The sequence below is a fragment of the Colius striatus genome, chromosome 2 (assembly GCF_028858725.1).
Source record: "Colius striatus isolate bColStr4 chromosome 2, bColStr4.1.hap1, whole genome shotgun sequence".
In the NCBI taxonomy this organism is placed as follows: Eukaryota; Metazoa; Chordata; class Aves; order Coliiformes; family Coliidae; genus Colius; species Colius striatus.
This window is the reverse complement of record NC_084760.1, coordinates 116,704,230-116,723,077: the sequence shown is the minus strand read 5'-3', so window position 1 is coordinate 116,723,077 and position 18,848 is coordinate 116,704,230. Positions and strand designations below refer to the sequence as shown.

Below are 18,848 nucleotides of genomic sequence, written 5' to 3'. Positions count from 1 at the left end.
GGAAAAAAGCTCTCTGTCCAGTACCCAGCTCGTTTTCTCATCTCTGATGTGAAAGAACCCCTCCCCAGAGTGGCGCAGTCCCTACAGCCAGGCAGCACCATGTTCCTGCACGGCACCTTTTACAGCAGGCCAAGAGCTGGTTGCAGGGAGCTGAGTCCCCGCTTGTGTGTCCCAGACTTACTGAAACTGCCTGCTTTATAGCAGCAGCAAGAGTGATTTTAAGAGTAGTAGCATGCCAAGAAAATACAGGGATTATTTTCTACTCCATGGATTCTCAATGCCCTGCACACTCTAAGAAATCCCTTACAAACGGCTGCTTCCAAATAACCCACATACATCACTGGCCCTCAAGCTGACACCCTCTGAAATGCCCTTACAAAACCAACCCTTACATTCCAGCCAAGACAAACACAGCACTGCTCTTTCCTGAAGACATACTTGGTTTGAAAGTGTCTGTTGTTGCTCCATCCTGGGAAATGACTCATCCTCCCTGGTGGGGTCCTGCCCTGCCCATGTGTGTTTCCCAACGCTGCCTGGCTTTATAAGGGCTCGGCTGCACTCCCTGGCTCCCAGCAGATTCCTTGGCTTGCCTGTGGGCAAGGAGGCAGCTAATCCTTCTCACCATGATTTGCTTCTTGCAGCGTTACTTCTGGCTGGCCATAGACGTAGTACTCGCAACGACCCTTTCCTGCCTCCTTTATGCCTTCCTGTGCGGTTCCATCGTGCTTTTGACTTGCTTTATCATCTTCTCCTTTGGCGTTGTGGAGAGGAAGATTGAGGTGAAAGGGAGAGCAATTGTGATCCTCCCATCCCATGGCTCCATTGGGAAGATGTTTGTAAGGAAGCTGGATAAAGCAGGTTTCAGAGTGTCTGCTGCATGCTGGCCGCCTCGAGAACAGGGGACAGCTACAGAAGAGGAGTGCTTTTCGAGCATGGAGGTATCCCAGCTCCACATGACTGAAGATGAGTATCAGGAGACACTGAAGACCTTCATAGAAAACCACTTATACCTGAAAGGTAATTTTTAGGATGAAGTTGTGGATTGTGTATCTGGTAGAAATCAAAATGCACAAGGTGATGTGGTCATTGTAGCTCATCAGCAAATGAGGGAGGTCAGAAGGCTTTCAGAAAAGGGTTATAACACTCCAAGTGGGTTGCATTTTGTTGTGCAAAAGAAACACTTTGATTTTTCCAGAGGAAAGGGCCTGCTATAGTGGCTGTGAAAGACCCCAGCAGCCCCCATTCCCTGGAGAAAGGCAAGGTAGGCCAAGGAATGAGGGGGAGAAAGTCCCAACAAGGCATGGAGGGCTGGAATCACCCTGGGGATAAAACACAAGGACGAACAAGGGCAAGCAGAGACTCAGACAGTGACCTGAGATGTAGGAATATGTCTGATTTTTAACCTTTTCTGGATTAAAAAAAAAACTAGTGTCCCTCCTGGCTTCTTATCTGCTGTGGGACTTGTAAGAATCAGTTGGGCCAGAGCTTTGGCTGGAAGGTTGAGATTGTCTTTCTGAACTACACTACTGTCTGGGGCTAGAGGACTGTAAGAAACCTTCAAAGCTCACCTGGGACAGCACAAGGCAAGTGTCCTACCCAGGAGATGGCTGTCAGCACTTCTGTGGGGAATCTCCCAAGTTCTTTCTAGCTGTGAGATGAAGGTTGCCAATGGGCAAGCTGGCTTACACCCTCACTCTATGAGCTTTGCTCTCCACGAGTCTTTGTCCTCACAGGCATAATTTTACACTTCTTGGGAGAGACAGAAAATTCAGCCCCAGCCATCAGGGCTGTAAGCTCACTGCCTGCAGGGCTATGAGGTTACAAAAGAAGAGGTCAGTTTTCCTAAGGCACATCTGAGCAACAGAGCACTCTCACTGTCTCCCATAGTGTCCACTTCCTTCCTCTTCTCTTCTCTTCTCTTCTCTTCTCTTCTCTTCTCTTCTCTTCTCTTCTCTTCTCTTCTCTTCTCTTCTCTTCTCTTCTCTTCTCTTCTCTTCTCTTCTCTTCTCTTCTCTTCCCTTCCCTTCCCTTCCCTTCCCTTCCCTTCCCTTCCCTTCCCTTCCCTCCCCTCCCCTCCCCTCCCCTCCCCTCCCCTCCCCTCCCCTCCCCTCCCCTCCCCTCCCCTCCCCTCCCCTCCCCTCCCCTCCCCTCCCCTCCCCTCCCCTCCCCTCCCCTCCCCTCCCCTCCCCTCCCCTCCCCTCCCCTCCCCTCCCCTCCCCTCCCCTCCCCTCCCCTCCCCTCCCCTCCCCTCCCCTCCCCTCCCCTCCCCTCCCCTCCCCTCCCCTCCGTGGTTTCTCTGAGGCTCCCTTTGAGGTGTCCCCAGGGCAATCTCTGCTTGCTCACACTAAGCCAAGATATCAGAGCATCCACATCTCACCATGACAAATAACAACACCCTTCATGATGCTGCCCAGCACTGAAAGTGAAGCCCAGGATACATCCCCTCCATTCCCTAGCAGACTGCAGGCTCCAGGTATAGGTGCCCTGCACACCAAGGGACTATTTCAGACCAGATGCTCAGCTGCCTGCATGAGCATTTAGGCTAATTTTGCTAGTAAAATTAACCTGGTGAAACTTGACTGTATGGACAAGGCTGAGCTCACAGAGCTGAGTGTGAGCATACTCCTGCTCTGGAAACAAACAACAGAGACTTTCTTACCCAGGAATGCTCAGTGGGAGGTTCTGATTTCCGTGGGCCTGTGCTGTTTTAATTAATTAAATGAGGATCTGGCTCTCTGATACCAACTTTTTTGCTTTCAAATACTTTGATTACTGTGCTAGTTAAGGGTTTTGCTGGTCTTTTTTTCCTGACAAGGTGCCCTCTTGTAGAATCCATGAGGTTTTACATTTAGTGTCTCCTGCACAGTACCATACACAGGGATGTAAAAATGCACTTCCCAAGCACTGACCCAATTGCATGGCAGATCAAAGCACTGTGTCAGGAGGGAGGGGGAACAAAGGAAGAAAAAAGCAACATCACAGTTTCTTTGGATCTCTTTGTTAACAGTTTTGAGGGAGTGCTGGTGCTGACTCTGCAACATCTGCTGCCATGTTTTTTGGTGTGGGTTGGGTGAACATCAACACTCACCACCAGCTGATTGGTAATGACATAATTTAAGCCAAATCAACAAGACTACACTGGTAGGTCTCAAACTGCAAGATGGATGAGAGAAGAGCCTTTGTGCTGTAGGGACAAGGCATGGCAGACCCATTACACAGCTTTACCCACTTACTTTTCTAAATACCCACTTGATGTGTATGCAGTTGTTGGTTTCCAAGGAAAGGGACTCCTGTGCTAGTTTTCACTACTTAATACCTTGTCTCCACAGAAAGTGTTTACCATTATACCTTAGCTAATGTAAGAAAGAAGACATTTTTAACAAACATTTTACATAAACACAGCTTTTGAACTGCATCCTACACGCCTTCCAAAGCAACACAAAGGCATGGTTCCTTCTAGAATTAAAAGACAACTTAAACCGTCTATTTTTCACTCTAGTACAGGCCCAGAGACCCAAATTTTCAGGTAGGCAAACACCTTTGTTTTGCAGTGGCAGCACAAATGAATAAGGTGCTATTAGGTTGAAAGAGGTTGTAACACAAAGATAAATGCAAGCCAGCCCCCTTCCAAATTCATGATATGTTTTGTGATAGCTCAACTTGATTCCTAAAGAGTCTTGGCTTCTTTTAGCTTTTAATGCCTTTACATCAGATGTTGAAACTGGGGAAAAAAGGGAGAGAAGTAGTCTTAATTGCTCACCTCCAGTAGCTGAGCTTGTACTATCTAATGTTGCAAGAGCTTTTGGCATTGTATTGCAGTGCTGGTTGAGAAATTGCTGCGCTGTGTTGTTCTCTGTGCACTGGCTTTCTTTGTGAAACGGTGGCAATTGCTTCATCATTTTCAGAGAGGGCTGAGCAGGGAAAGCAATGTGGAGATAGGGAAGGCCCAACAGACAGCAACCTGACCCGACTCAAGAAGGGTTCAGACAACCAGAGCACTGGTCTGATTAATGACTGTAGCTGTTGCTGCAGCACTTTGGGGTTCACCTAATCGCTCACAGCCACAGGGCCAAGTGAAATCAGTATTTACTGCTCTGTGCCCAAACAGTTCCTGACTCTGGCCTTGCCAGGAAAAGTAAACCCTAAAAAACTGTTGTGACCCTGCCCTGCCAGGCTGCACAGAGTTCAGCTCCTTCAATTCAACTGACAGCAGAATGGAGAAACCACTGTTTGGTATCTCATCTCAGCCTTTCTCATAGTTTAGAGTTTATTCAAACTGGTTTTTCTTTAGCTGCACTAAAGACACTTCCAGTGTCTTGAGAGATCCTGTCTTCTGCTTTTGTTGCCTTTAATGCCCCTCAGGTTTTGCTGCACTTCAGGCTGAGCTCTGCCAAATGCCAACTTCTGTGGGTCTGTAGATCACCACTCAAGTGCACAGAGCAGCCACAACGGCAGAGCACTCGGGAGACTTGCCACCCTTCCTTCCCACCCTTACTCCAAGGACCAAAGTTGGTTTCCCACTGCCTTGTCACAATTTTCTTCACTGTTTCTCTCCCTCTCCTCACAGTATTTCATACTGTGCTACCATCACACATCCCAGTTGTTTCCACCTATTTTCTCTTTCTTTGTTCTTCTTCAGTTCATTTTGATATGCCTCATATTTCTCCAGGGGAGATGATACTCGATGTAAGCAATGCCTCTGGTTGCACAGCACGGCCTCTCTCTCCTCAGCCAGATCTCTGCTATCAGCAGCCCTCTGTCCCTATCTGTTAAACAGGAAGGATAATACCTTTTTCACAAGCAGAGAAAAAAACTGATGCAAATCAATAACATTAATTTCTAAGTAATCTTAAGTCCCATATCTGAAAGGCTCTTTCTCACCCTGCTCTTCACCACGGTATTTCAGACCAGAAGGAAATGCTTGTTTCCAGACTTTGTTCTGAGGTCTCCAAAGGGTCTGAAGAAAGCTCCATGTGCACACAGTTAGACCAGTGAGAGATAATGGACTGCCATCTGTTCCCATCCCCACGATGCTGCTGGCAGAGTGGCTCTCATCTAACCTCTTCCTAAGCCCAGATAAGATCGCCTGGATCATTTCATCGATTTAAGTAGGAAGGTTCAGTTAATTCAGCAGATTGCTTTCCTCTCTAGATCACAGGACACCCACACAATCTCCTCTTTGAGGGCAGTAACACCAGCAGTGGCAAGTACAGCCAGTCCTGGGCAAGGAAGGGTGTCCACAGCTGCGGTCACTTGCTCAAGGCTGTGCACTGAGATGCTGGCAGAACTAGACACAGCAGCAGCCCCACGACCTCTTGGACAGTCTCCACCTCTTCTAAAGGTCAAGCTGTTTTTGCAGTTCTGCTCTGCAGCAGGTAGCAGTGGGAGATGATCTCCTGGTACTTTCACTTGCCTTGCACCTCTCCTTCAGCATCCACCTACTTTGGTTAGTCATGCAGTTTGGTCCATGAAGCTACTCTTGTGACAGAGAGCCAGAAAGCAATGCCCAGGCCCCTGTGCTGGGGCTGAACAGAGGCATTTGAACCACTGCCTTGTGCAGTGGATGCACTGTAGGAATTCTTTTGCCAGTCAATCGAATCATTTTATTAGCAGTTAACCCTTCCTCACTTTTTTCCATTCCTACATTTACCTTAAGACAAAAGGCTGGGCCACACAGTCATTCCTAAACTCACAACAAAGTTCAGCTTTGGTTTGCAACAGTACAGCTTAGTATATGGCACGAGCAAGGAAGAGTCAAAATGACTCACTTCAGAGATGCATTGAACAGATGTGACATCTGTTGATATCATCATTGACTGCAATAAACTACAATGGGGTAGGAATTGTGAATGAGTAAAGCAAACCAAGTCATATGCTCATGCAATTTTAAAGAGTGCTGCATTATTTAGCTTTACTCAGCTACAACAACTGCAGGCCACCTTGGATAAATCAGGCCATTCTGCAGGTTCCAAATGACCATGCTTGGAGTTATGAGCCAAATGAGTAATTTTTGTAGCTATGCTTTTGTGCCTTTAATATGGCTTATCCAGAGGTCTTTGAAAAACTAGCTTGCAACCAGATTGCCTTCCTCTCTCATGGGGATTTATCAAAACTAGAGAACCACTTCAATACAGCAGCCATCAGGGCTATGAAACAATTCAGACAGAGAAAACCAATCTCCTGCTGAAACTGTAGGTTGGGAGGAGTTATTTATTTTAGGAGGAAGGGAAGTTTACCATTCAAAGCTTCTTTTTAAAAATAAGAAACTATGCATCACCTACAGACAATGTGCTTTTTCCTGAAGCTATGCATCAGCACCTCGGGACCTGCTTTAGCAGGGGGGTTGGACCAGATGATCTTCAGAGGTCTTTTCCCACCCCTACCATTCTGTGATTTTATGAGAGGCCAGTTTTCACTTCCCTGAAGTGCTTTTGTAATTCCCTCATTTCAACAGATAACTTCTCTGCCAAGAGCCAAGCACCCTGGATCTATACATAAAAACACATGGTTAAAGAGTTACACAACCCAGAGAAGCTGCAGTGACACTTCTCCTCCATCCTCATCCCTTGCTCATTGCCAGTGGGCAGAGCCCTTTGGGGTTGCAAAGCCTCATCCCCCTCATCACATTGCTGCTGCCAACGCTCTTGCCTGCTGCTGCTGGACCCAGAAGGAAGGCTGTGTGTGTGACAAGGAGCTGGCACTCCAGATCCTGTGCAGAGTCCTCAGGACTTCACGTGATCACGGTTTTCAATCCTGGCAGGGATCAGTCCAGTCAGCTAGCCTGACCTCTATTTTATAGGCTAGAGAGCTTCATCAGGATTTCAAATGAAAAAGCAGGCAGGCAGTCGTGCAGAAATGCACAGGCAGGGAAGGCAGGAGCTGAGCTGTGAACAGTGAGTTCGGGTTGTTGTAAATTCCAGCAGATCCATGTGAGTCCCACTGTGCACATCAGCTTGTCTGTTGTTGCTTGGCTGGAGGATTTCTGTTTGCAAGCCAGGATCTTGAAGCAATACTTAAAAATGCACATTGGTCTGCTGTGTATTAAAAAGTGGGTGATTTTATTTGTGTGGACATGTCAACATTGATACCATCCATGGGTATAATACTATGGAAAGAGAAGGAGGTGAAAGAGCCATATGCTGCCATGGCCCTTTTTTAGCTTTCTTCCAAATCTTAATGTTTGCAGACAACAGGAAGAGAAATGGAGCAAAAAGAAACCAAACAAAGCCCAGGTAGTTGGATACTTATGTTATACTGTCTCCCAAATTCTGCCAGAAGCCTTCTTTAGCATCCTCAAGCAATATCCGCCTCACACTTAGCTCATATGAATTTTACTCCCACGGTGTCAGTTCATCTTACAACGAACCCCAGACAAGAGTTTCATTTCCAAGCTTCATCCATCATTAAACCACACAAGACTGAAGAGTATTTTTAGAGATCACCAGAAAGATAACTATAGTTATGACCTGTCATTCTTGAATGATCAACACATTTTCATGCGATTGCAGTGGTAAGATTAGAGGTGCAATGTAAAATCAAACCAAGATTACTTGGGAAGCTATTTATTTATCACTTACATGATGCTGAACTAATCTTTGTAAGTCACTGGAAATATTCACAAATGTAACATAACCCTTAGCCTAACTTTAAAATGTCCTGAACAAGAGCTTAAGTTTGTACCAATTTAGAAAGATGGTCTGCCATCAACCAGAGCTGGACAGCTTCCAACCAGAGAAATAGCTTGGAAAAATACCAGGATTACAGTGCAAAGAGTTCTATGGATCTATTTCTCCCTTCAAAATAATGCAGTTTGCCAGAAAGAGTATTTGGAGTGTGTGTGCATCTGTATTTTTTTATTCCACTCCTCATTTCAAGCCTTTAAGAAAATGTTCCAAAGGGCAGTTTGGACAGGGAAAGGGAACCAAGTGAAAGAAAAGGTTTCTGCAACTCTGGCTTCCCATGTTGTAGTTTTTGGAGACAGAAACCCTCTGAACAGTTTTAAGATATATGCTTAGAGACCTAATTGAAGGAAGACTGAACATGCATAAAAAATCCACATTCCTCTATATGACAATTAAACACTTCTTTGATGCATATAAATAATCTATTTTATTACAGAACTTCTGGGAAGTTCATCTATTTATTTTAAATCAACTCTCCTGAAACTTCCCACCCAACTGACAAATTGTTTTCCCAACACTTATTATGCTGCCAACTCCCAGGTAATACAGAAGAATTGCTGTGGCATTTTCAGTAGGAAACAGCGAGGAGGAACAAATCCTTCTACAGAGTTTCCTTTGCTGCAGTCTGGGAGGAAATGTCCAGCAGAAACAGATGGTGGTATCAAAGCTCTTCAAAAAATCCCAGCACAGACACAAGTTCCACCCCATGGTGTGCTGACTTAGTAATATGGTCTTCAAAACAACTGCACCAGTTTAGACCAGCATAAATTGTGTCACCTGAGGTTCTTAAATAAACAGATAGATACCTAGATAGATATTTAAAAATCAACCTGTTTTTCAGGTCTATTGAGTCTGAAATGCATGTGGTATCAGCCTCTTAGAGCTGATGCTGTCTTCTAGTCTAGACAAATGTTTTGTTTCATTTTGTCCAAAAATTAGAGCCTTCCTTCTGTTCTTGGGTGATTTTCCCTAGTTTCTGGGGCTACAGTTATTAAGTATTCACTGCTCTGGTTTGATCAACCACTTTGAAACCTATGAAACTATCTGATAGGAATTCATCCTACCAAACAGCTGCACTGGGTAGCCTTTCTTTCTAACCCCAGACTAGATGGATGTCACTTTTTATTACAATGGACTGATAAAAAACAAATGGTTATTTACAATAATGAATAATAACAATTGCTCCTGTAAAAAAAGATTAAAACCAGAGATTTGCCATTCCCAGAACCCTCAGAACCATTCCCAGTGCTTACAACAGACATTTTTGACTGTATGTCTAACTGGTGCTACACCTAACTGCTTTCCCCACGAGGTCTCAGCATTGTTGTTTAAGTTTCTTTTTGCCACATAAATCCTTCTAACTGTTGGAGTTGTGCCAAAATGTACTACCTCTGAAAAGTTATGATTTTTCTAGCCCCTCCAAATCTGTTTTGCATTTGAGCTGCCTTTTCACTGTAAAAGCCCAAGTGCCTGTCCTCCATCAGAGCCTTATTTACTCCAGGTAGCCATCATGAAATTAATTCAGATGTTATCAACATAAAGTTAAAACTCCTTTCAGGTTACTTGCCTTCTACTACTTCCCTCTGGCCACTTTTATGGTTTCATATTTAAATATATATTAAAAAAGTGTTTTCTCCCTTTTGTTGCTACCCAAGACTCGCACAGAACTGGGCAAGCTTTTAATCCTCATCAGGGATTTGAATTTCCATCCTGCTTTCACTTTTCAGAGAGCACATTTTCCAATAAGTGAACACACTGATGGAAAATTCCTGAGCATTTCCAATAACTATACACACAGTGTTCCTTATTTACCAGGTAGCAAACCATAAAAGGAGTGACTGTGCCTTTCTTACCCATCCATACAAGAACAGCAGGCTTCAGTGTTATTTATATATGGTCCAGAGAATAATACCAGCAGAAATATGAGAATAAATTACAGCCTTTAAACAAAAAAGTCTGTGACATAACAGAAACAAAATCCTGAAACTATTGGATGCAGGAAAGAGAGGTGACAAGAAGAATGCAACTGTCATTGATTTGCTCTCTGCACCTCTCTCTTTAGACCTCTCTAGCAGATTTGTTTGATTCATGCCATCAGCTCCGGGGCACAGGTCGTGTCTGTCTGTCAGTCAGGTGGGTTCACAGCGTCTGATGCAGAACAAGACAATGCATCAACTCTGCAACCAAACCATGGCAGCAGGTAAAAAGACTTTAAGTCTTATCACAAAGCACTGAAGCAGAGAGGAGCTTTCCTTGGGCTCTTGCTATGACACTAAGGAGATACTTTCCTTAATCCTTAATTCTGTCTCTCTTTTCCTTAAAGCAAGGAGGTCACTTTTTTCCATGAATTGGAAGTCACTGTCTCCTCCAGCAGCAGCCACTCTCTCCCTTCTCCCTCACATGCAATGTCTGGAGATAACTTGGAGCAGACACCAGGTCCCTTGAGCAGACACTGTCTTTTTGTGGGTCAGAGCCCTTTGGCATCCTATTTTGAAGATAGGGAAGAAACAGATCAAAATCTCCGCAAAGATTATTCGCTCCACCACAGACAAACAGGCCCCAGCTCTGACTCATTTGCCCTACAGAGCAGAAAACTTTTGAACCTAAATTTGTCCCTGTATGGTATTCAGATGCAATGGCTTACGACTACAAAAGGATTAAGTGCCTCAAAGAGAACAAGTCCTGGTGACTGATGGTTTCTACTAACTACCATTTGATTTTTCCTCAAGTGTATTTCTTGGAAAATACTTTACTTGCTCTGCTTCTAAGAAAAGTAATTTGCTAATGTTTGCCTGATCATAACATTGATTTGACCTTCTGCAAATAATCTGACATCATGGCATGTTGCTGAGCCTTTTCAAGTGCATTAGAAGTTGTTCACACAGCAGAGCTTTCTCCTATTTTTTCTCTACGGCCTCTTCATGTAACTGACGGAAGCTCTTCTAAAGCTTTCACAAAAATAACTTAGAGCAACTGCTAGAAAAAGAGGATTTGAAATTCCAATGGAATAGGTAACAACAAATTTCAGTGGATGCAGGGAGGAATAACTGTCTTTTGACAGCTCAAGATCTAATGTTGCAAGACTTGCAAACTATGGCCTTTCTAGTCCCCAGGGAGGATGGCTGCTACAGAGCTCATTAGTCAGGTTTCTAATTAGAATTAGTTGCAAGTGATGATATCTCATCTACACTCACTATTTTTTCAGAGAGACATCATGATGTAAGAATGAGATTGTATGAGTTAACTTAGCTTATACCATGTTTATTTGGCAGGTATGTATGGGCAGATGAAGAAGCCATCAATCCTGATATGGGAAGAAGAGGAACCAAACACACAAAGGTTACCTGAGAAAAAATCTTCCAAATGGAAGAAGGTTTTCAAGGCTCCGGGTAGGAACTGCTTATTGTGGTCAAGTACAATTGAAGATATTGCATTTCTCTGCCAATATCTAGGTAGAGGGGAAAATGTCTTAAAAATGTTTCAGCCAATAAGTTTTATACTCTCTAATGTGACTGTTGTAAAACTTCAGAACCAAAGTCCTTGTTCATGGCTCACTGGTCACCTGGCTCAGCCAATGACAACTGAAAATATACATTCCAAAGTGTTAGCTAGGCCTCTGGAAAGCTCTTGTTCTCCCTAGCTGGGCTTGTAATTGAGACTACTTGGGTAGGACAGAGACAACATGCACAGAATCACCTCTGCAAACCCCTCGCTGTCCCAGAGACTGCCTGAGCATCCCCTCCTGGGATGGAAAAAGCAAAACCCTACTGCTCCCATCAACAAAATACCACTCAGTAGCTGGCTGTTATCATGAGGCAGAAGTTCTCCTGGTGAGCTCTTCACACAGGAGCTACTGCTGCCTTAGCATTAACACAGAGAGGTCTGTTGTCAGAGATGGATTTTTACAGGAAGGAAGCCTGTAAATTGACATAACCTGTTAATTGAAGTGTGACCTTACCTATTTCCATGTCACCTTCATTTATACTTAACTTATTTGCATTATAAATTTGTTTGCATTACAAACAATATCATTTAGTTTTAATTGCATGCTAAATCTTCTCTGCAAGACTTGGCACTTTGAAGGTGTTCTTCAGGCTTGTAAGAGCCTTGACACTGGCAGCAGACTCTGGTCCCAGGGAGAAAGTGACTCTGACTGTAGAGTCCTAGTGCACTTTTAGAAGGCAAAGGGCACTGTCAGGAGTGGGAGAGGGGAGCAGTGCCTCTGGGTTCTTTGCTCTGAGAACCCACAGCTCATAAAGGTTATGCTGAATTTTATTTTTGGACATATTAATGTTCTCTTTTCTTATTGGGTTAGTGGTTGAATCAGCAGCACTTTTCTACTTGCAGCTCTGTGTGTCACAGTCCTCTCTTGCCCACTGAACTGTGCCTTGACTTTACTGAAGAGAAGCCTGCAGCTCCTTGTGCCTCTGCCGATGTACAAAAACTGAGAGGTGAGACAGCATGCTCACAGCTGACCTGACAGTCAACCAGCATCTCCTGCAATGGCAGCTCCTACCTCCCCTGCAGAACAAGGAAGGGTGACCCAGTTGGTAGGAAGAAGAAGGTAGAAGGTAGAAGGGAAGGGCCAAGGAAGCATCCCAGAGCAGCCTCCTGCCCCTCCAGCACTCTGGCACCCGAAGAACCCTGATTCTCTGCACCAATGTGGCCCTGAGGAGTCCAGCCCAGGGCACAGCCATATACAACCAGCTTCCTGAGAGGCAGACAACCCAAATCTGACTTCACCAGCCTTAACTGCTGAAGACTGTCCTGTACTATCTTAACTAGCCGTAAAATCACAGCTGTCAACACTGGTGCACATCCACATATACAAAAATCTCATGTCATACCAAGTGATGTGACTCAAATGTTCATTAGATAACTAACATAACTGACACAAGACCTTTTGCAGGGTCTGTCATTGGCTTCAACTTTTCTTGCTCAAGGAGAGAGGGTCCCTGGTTCTCCATCTACCTCCTCTCCATCATCTACCATCTCTCTATCTCTACCTTCAGGTGTCTAGTTCTCAGAAGCATCTTTGCTCTGACCTCTCAGAGTTTTGGATCATGGCCATCAAGCACGCTGCAGACATTATGCTGAAGCCAGAGGTGGATACAGCCTGTTCCCCCCTGCAATGTGTTCACCAGCAGCTGCTGTAGCAGCAGGGCTACAGCCCAGGTGTCATGAGGAAGGAGAGATGCAGTAAAATGGCAGAATGAAGGAAGTCAGTTGAAGGAGCTGAATGACACTGAAGAGCTAAAACTCTCCCAGATGTCCTTCAGCCAGGAAGGAAACCCAGAGGGTGCTACATGTTAATACTGTCATGCCACAATGAAAAAACACTGCGGGGAGGAGCGGAGCTGGCATCAGAAATGACAAACTCCTGGCAGGGGAGGATTATGAGTGGTAGCTTCAATCAGAAGACAATGAAAAACTGTGGATGAAGACACAATGCACCTCCTGAACCATGAGAGCAGTCTCCAATTCCCTTACAGGTCTAATCCATAAGGAAGAGAACAGTGAGAAATTTAGAGTTGTATGGAACACAGCTGTACTGTACACACTGGGATATGCACAGAGAAAACCAAAACCCACCCAGCATCTGAGGTGAAGGGAAATAAAGGGAGAACTCTACTGGGAAGAAAAATGCTAGGGCTTGGTTTTCATTATCTCAAGCCACAACTCAAAACTGTCCAACTGATGATAAGAGATGTCACCCACCCAGGGAGCTGGATCCAGAGAGGAAAAGGAACGCTTTCAAACAGTTTCTGTAAGACATTAAACCAGCTTAATATCGGACTGAAAACAAACATTTCAATTCCAGAACATCAAAGCATTGGGGGAGAATATGCTAAAGCAGAAAATTCCCGAATGAAAAGCCTGGGGCTTTAATCTTTACATATTTGGCATGTAACCAGTCATATGAACAATACCAAACCCATGTATTCTGCAGAATGTCCCAGGAACTATTTCCTTTAGCCACAACCCCAGTTTGAGCCACAACTGTCAGCTCCCTCAGCGTGCAATCCCATTCTGAGCACATAACCTTGTGCAATTTCAGCTGATAACCATCATTTTCTCCTCCAAACTATTGTAGAGGAGACATGTGGGCTGCTACGTGGCTGTTGCTTTCCCCCTAAAGTGACCTTCACTCAGAGGATGACGTCTGTGTATACACAGGAGTATTCACCGGCTGAAATTACACACATCATGTGAGCAAAGTTCCTGAAGACTTCCATGGAAGTTTTGCTTGCCCAAGGACTCAGGGATGGCCTACATGTGTTTATAAAGCTTTCTGGTCCACTGGGATACAGAGAACTATTTGGTACAAGCAGAAAATTATGACTGGGAGGCAATACCACCGAAGAGAGATAAATTGTAATATAACTGCACTTAAAAGTGTGTTTAACACAAATTAGCTGCATCAAACTAATGCTGAAGTTACAGACTGCTGAAGCTGACTAAGAGACCTGAATGCCCAGTTGCTTTAGAGTGGGGAAAAAGGGATCTGAATTCCTTAAATAGTCTTGAATGTTTCACTATTGTATAACAAAGAAAATTAAAGTAACTTGCTCCTAAAGTCTCCAAACCTATCCAAAAGGTTTTACCAACACCTTTTGAGACTCATCCTCCCAACCACACTGCAATTAAAATTAGAGATTTTCAGAAAGCCCTGAAAATATATCAAGTTTTGATGAAAATTTTAAGAAAATTCAATTCCAACTAATGTTTTTCAGTCCATCACTTTGATCCATTTAATTAACATGCAACTGGGTTTATTTAAAGAAAACAACTTTCAGCACCAAACCATCTGTCCTAAAACTCAGAACAGAATCAGTTGATCACCCAAGACCTGTTCTTCTCCCCTGACCCCAAGTGCAATACTTGATTTGTCTTTTAAAGCTTTTTAAGAAAGCATAGGATTGGCTTTCAAACATAAGTTTTGCCTGGGCAATGCTGTGAAACTGTTTCTGACAGAACCAAAATGTTAGTGGTTATGGAAAAGCAGGGGGAAGCTGGTTCCATGAACACATCCTTTCACCTTTTGAAAAGATGCTAACAACAAATCTATGAGCCAATAATATTCCTTCCTGGATGTGTGTGTTCCTGACAAAACACTGAGAGAACATCCCCTTAAATACTCCTCAGCATTGTCATTCTCTTATTAGTAATCTTGCTCATTTTGGGAGGGCACCCTTCCCCACACTTTCCTCTCCTGAGCAGAGGTTAGCCACATGCAGAGCTCTCCTGAAGCCCAAGCCCAGCATGCAGGTACAGTGAATGCTGCAAGGGGTTTCAGACAGCCAGGGGCCCCTGAGGTGAGACACTTCCCTCTATGTATTTGTTGTACTCTAGGAAAAACATTCAGGGAAGGAGAAGGAGAGAGGAGAGGACAGGAAAGCAACATACTAATGCTTAGTGTAATGGGGTTTGCTATTCTTGTTAATAGTTTAATCAATATAATCATTTACTGAACCTTCTTATGTGCTTGTCACCATCAAGTCACTTTATATTTAGCTTAACATTGGTAAGCCATAGTTAGCATTCTCTGCATCTCTACTACCTACTTACTTCTGCAACAACAACAAAAAAGCCAGGACTGGGATTTCCCACACCTAAAAAACCCACCATGCACAAGTGACCTCCTCAGCTACAGGGCTGTGGTGGTGTCCTGGTTGTGCACACACATGCCATGGAGCTGTCAGGGCTCAGGGCCTCACAGAGTCTCTGTGTAAGTTAATTGCAGAGGTGCCATTCTCCAAGGCATCAGACTCACAGAGCACACGTGCTTCTCACCTCCACTAGAGACAGCCCAACACTTTGCACATCACACACAGTTGGATCCTGAGCTTCTCACAGTCTTTCCTTGAAGGAATGACTTATTAGCAGTTCTTGTTTAAGAGTTCCTCTAATAGACACAAAAGATAGGTAAAAGACACAAACTCATACATATAAGGAGGGAAAAGGCACAACTGGTGGCAGGGTGGGACAGCTCAGTCCCAGAAGCCACCATGTTGAGATTGGTGTTGCCACAGTGGCTTTGTTGGTTTTTACCCTAGAGCAGTTGTATTTGCTATTTCATACCATGGCATTTATCATATATTGTTGGTATCATACTACATATGCTACATCACACTAAGGAGCCATAGGCCTTTCTTACAATCCCTGTTCTTCAGCTTGATTTTAGGCAGAATGGGAAAAATATTACCTTAAATTTTTCTTCCATCTCTCTAAACAGATAGTGCTAAAAGCATGTGAAAACATCCTATTGGGGTATCAATCTGAAGCTAATTTAAACAGCTTATAACTGGCTGAGAGAATCTTCAAATTGATAACTGCAAGGGGGAAAAAAAGGACAAATCTACTAAAGGCAGATTTGCCTGCAGAATGACCCTCCCTGTTGTGGAGCTCGAGGGGAGGAGAACACTTTCCCCCATCCCAAAGCCTGTCCCCGTGCCCTCATGGGAGGGCAAGTTGTGCCATTTATAGATGCCAGGCTGTGAGCAGACACCCATCACTGCACCAGAGGATGCCACAGGCAGCATCTGTCCAAGGAGCCCAGATACTCACAAGAACTCTGCAATGCCTAGTTGCACCATTAGTTTGCTATTATGTGTCTAATTTATTTTGGCATTTCCTAGGGACAAAAAAATAATAGCAAGACCCAACTAGGGGCAATGCTGCTGTATCAGCTCTGAGAAGCATGAAAAATGTAACTGCAAGAAACATGCCTTGGGAGTGAGTGATTCCATCCTCCTCTCTTTTTTTCTCCCTCTTTATGTCTTTTTTAAGAAACACAACCCACAACTTTGCATTGTGCCACCTGGATGCACTTTGCACTGCACGGTATCACAGGTCAGCTCATGCCCGAGGTGAAGCCTGAAATACCATTTCCCACTGGAGCCTCACGATTGTCCCCACACAAACATATTCAAACAGACACAAATACTGAAAACTCAGCACTGCAGAAAAGTTAGATCCTTCTAATCGGAATTTAATGAGAACAATCCTATCCTGCCTAGGGCCACACTGGAGCAACACATCTCAAACACTGATCAGAACCTTAAATACTCCCTGCTATGGCTGAATCTTTGTGTCAGGAGTAGAGGTCTCTTGACTCCTTTAGCTCTTTTCCAACCTGTACAGACAGCAAAGTGAACTGATAGAAGCATTACAGAGTGTGCCACAAGTAAAAGATGAAGATGAGGGATCTGGAACCCCAGTTCAGTATTCTGGGAGCTGTTTATGTTACAGACAAGTTTTAGGTAACTGATGACCCATCATCATCTCACCATACTGGAACATCTCCCTCAAGGCTTACGTGCAAACCTGAACCTTTTCAAGAATCTGGATTTAGGAAACTGAGGTCAAGCCCTTCAGATGTGGGTTATTCCACCAATTGGTCAGTTCTCCTAATGAGGAGAATTCAATGGAACTGCCTTTTTAGGAACTTGTCCATCAAGTGAGTTCAGAAACTGAGCAAAAAGTCAGTTATCATTACGGTTGGAAAAGACCTTTAAGATTGAGTTGAACCACTAACCTCACACTGGCAAGCCCATCACTGAACTAAACCACAGCCCTCAGCACCTCAGCTTTGTGTCTCTTAAATACCTCCAGGGATGGGAACTCCAACACCTCCCTGGGCAGCCCATTTCAATGCTTAACAACCCTCTTGATGAAAAGTTCTTCCTAATGTTTAATTTAAACCTCACCTGACACAGCTTGAGGCCATTTCCTTGTGTCCTATCATTCATTGATCTCTCATGGAGAGATCAAACCCAGCCTCACTACAAAACCCCTTCAGGTTGTTGCAGAGAGTGCTCATGTCTCCTCTCAGCCTCCTTGAGGCTAACACCCCCAGCTCCCTCAGCTGCTCCTCATGAGACCTGTTCTCTAGACCCTTCACCAGCTTCGTTGCCCATCTCTGGACAAGGTGGGCTCCAGCACCTCAGTGTCTTTCTTGTAGTGAGGAGCCCAGGACTGAACATAGTATTTGAGGTGAAGCCTCACCAGTGCCAAACACAGGGGGACAATCACTGCCTTGGCCCTGCTGGTCACACCATTTCTGATACAAGCCAGGACACCATCGGCCTTCTCGGCTCCCTGGCCACACTGCTGGTACATGTTCAGCCAGCTATGGAAGAATGCATTTCCTTAGTCAAAAGACTAGCAAGTGCTCTATGATAGATAAATAAAGGAATGGTCTCTTTTCCTAAACAAGTGTCTATATGAAAAGAATTCTCCATTCCTACAGGTAACAGGAAGGGAGCTTTCACAATCACAATGATTACACTATCAACACGTGAAGTGAAACCTCATGTACCAGTTTCCTACTGGCACATTTAAGGGAGCTGTTATGTGCAGTCAGTTGCAAGGAAGAAACTACCTGTGAGTAAAAATTAAAAAGGAGATGGATCCAGAAATTAACTACAGGGGGGAAAAACACAAGATGCAAAACATTAAGCCAACTCTACAAAGAAGCGCAGGTAAAAGAAAAAGAGCCCAAATGTTAGGAACACCAATAGCATTCAGTGGACCATTAAATGTTGAAAATATCTGTATAGTCACTTGTCTCTAGCATATAAGGCTTCTTCTGCTGTTTGGAGAGCTGTAGGAAGCCTGCTGTGCGTTACTGCCCTCTCTCAGTCTCTGAAATCACCAAAAAAGTGGGATGAAATCAACAACTTTTAGCTAACACACTAATTACCAAGTGAGTTTCAAGTTTGATACTGTGATTTATTAGTTGCTTTGTGCAATCTCCTACCCTGCTCCTCTGTGCTTCCACATTTAATACTTCTTGGTGCTAAAGTGGAAAACCTCTGGCTACCTATAGCTGTACTGTTGAGCAAAAAAAGATTCTTTTTCCATCAAAACCAGATTATTGGCACTGACTTAGTTAAATTAACCCAGACTAATGCTGGTAAATTAGTGTAAATTAACCCTAGCAGAACCAGAAGTCATTTAGTCCATCCTCTTGTGTAAGGGAGGACTTGCATAGGTCATTCCTGATAGATAGTGGTCTAACTTTCAAACTGTCAGACACTCACCCTTTCTCAGGGAATCTGGTCCAGTCCTTCACACTCCCTTAGGATGAGATAAATTACTAAAGTGCCCTAATTCACCCTTGAAGTAGTTTAGCCCACAGCTTCTTGTCCTTACTGTCAGAGT

At 44.2% G+C, this 18,848-nt stretch overlaps 1 protein-coding gene across 1 annotated transcript; it reads left to right on the top strand.

The window, feature by feature from the left end:
• The first annotated feature begins 597 nt into the window (after positions 1 to 597).
• On the top strand, positions 598 to 15,836 carry LOC133624946 (uncharacterized). The gene is made up of 3 exons (XM_061990486.1): positions 598 to 1,017; positions 10,955 to 11,071; positions 12,030 to 15,836. The coding sequence occupies exons 1-3, from the start codon at positions 624 to 626 to the stop codon at positions 12,128 to 12,130; spliced, it is 612 nt and encodes a 203-aa protein (XP_061846470.1). The 5' UTR covers positions 598 to 623; the 3' UTR covers positions 12,131 to 15,836.
• The last annotated feature ends 3,012 nt before the right edge of the window (positions 15,837 to 18,848 follow it).

Excerpts from the sequence above, each read along its gene's own strand:
- LOC133624946 (XM_061990486.1), top strand. The coding sequence starts at position 624 with ATGATTTGCTTCTTGCAGCGTTACTTCTGGCTGGCCATAGACGTAGTA. Across the intron at positions 1,018-10,954 it reads AAACCACTTATACCTGAAAG|GTATGTATGGGCAGATGAAG; the intron begins GTAATTTTTAGG and ends TTTATTTGGCAG. Across the intron at positions 11,072-12,029 it reads GAAGGTTTTCAAGGCTCCGG|CTCTGTGTGTCACAGTCCTC; the intron begins GTAGGAACTGCT and ends TTCTACTTGCAG.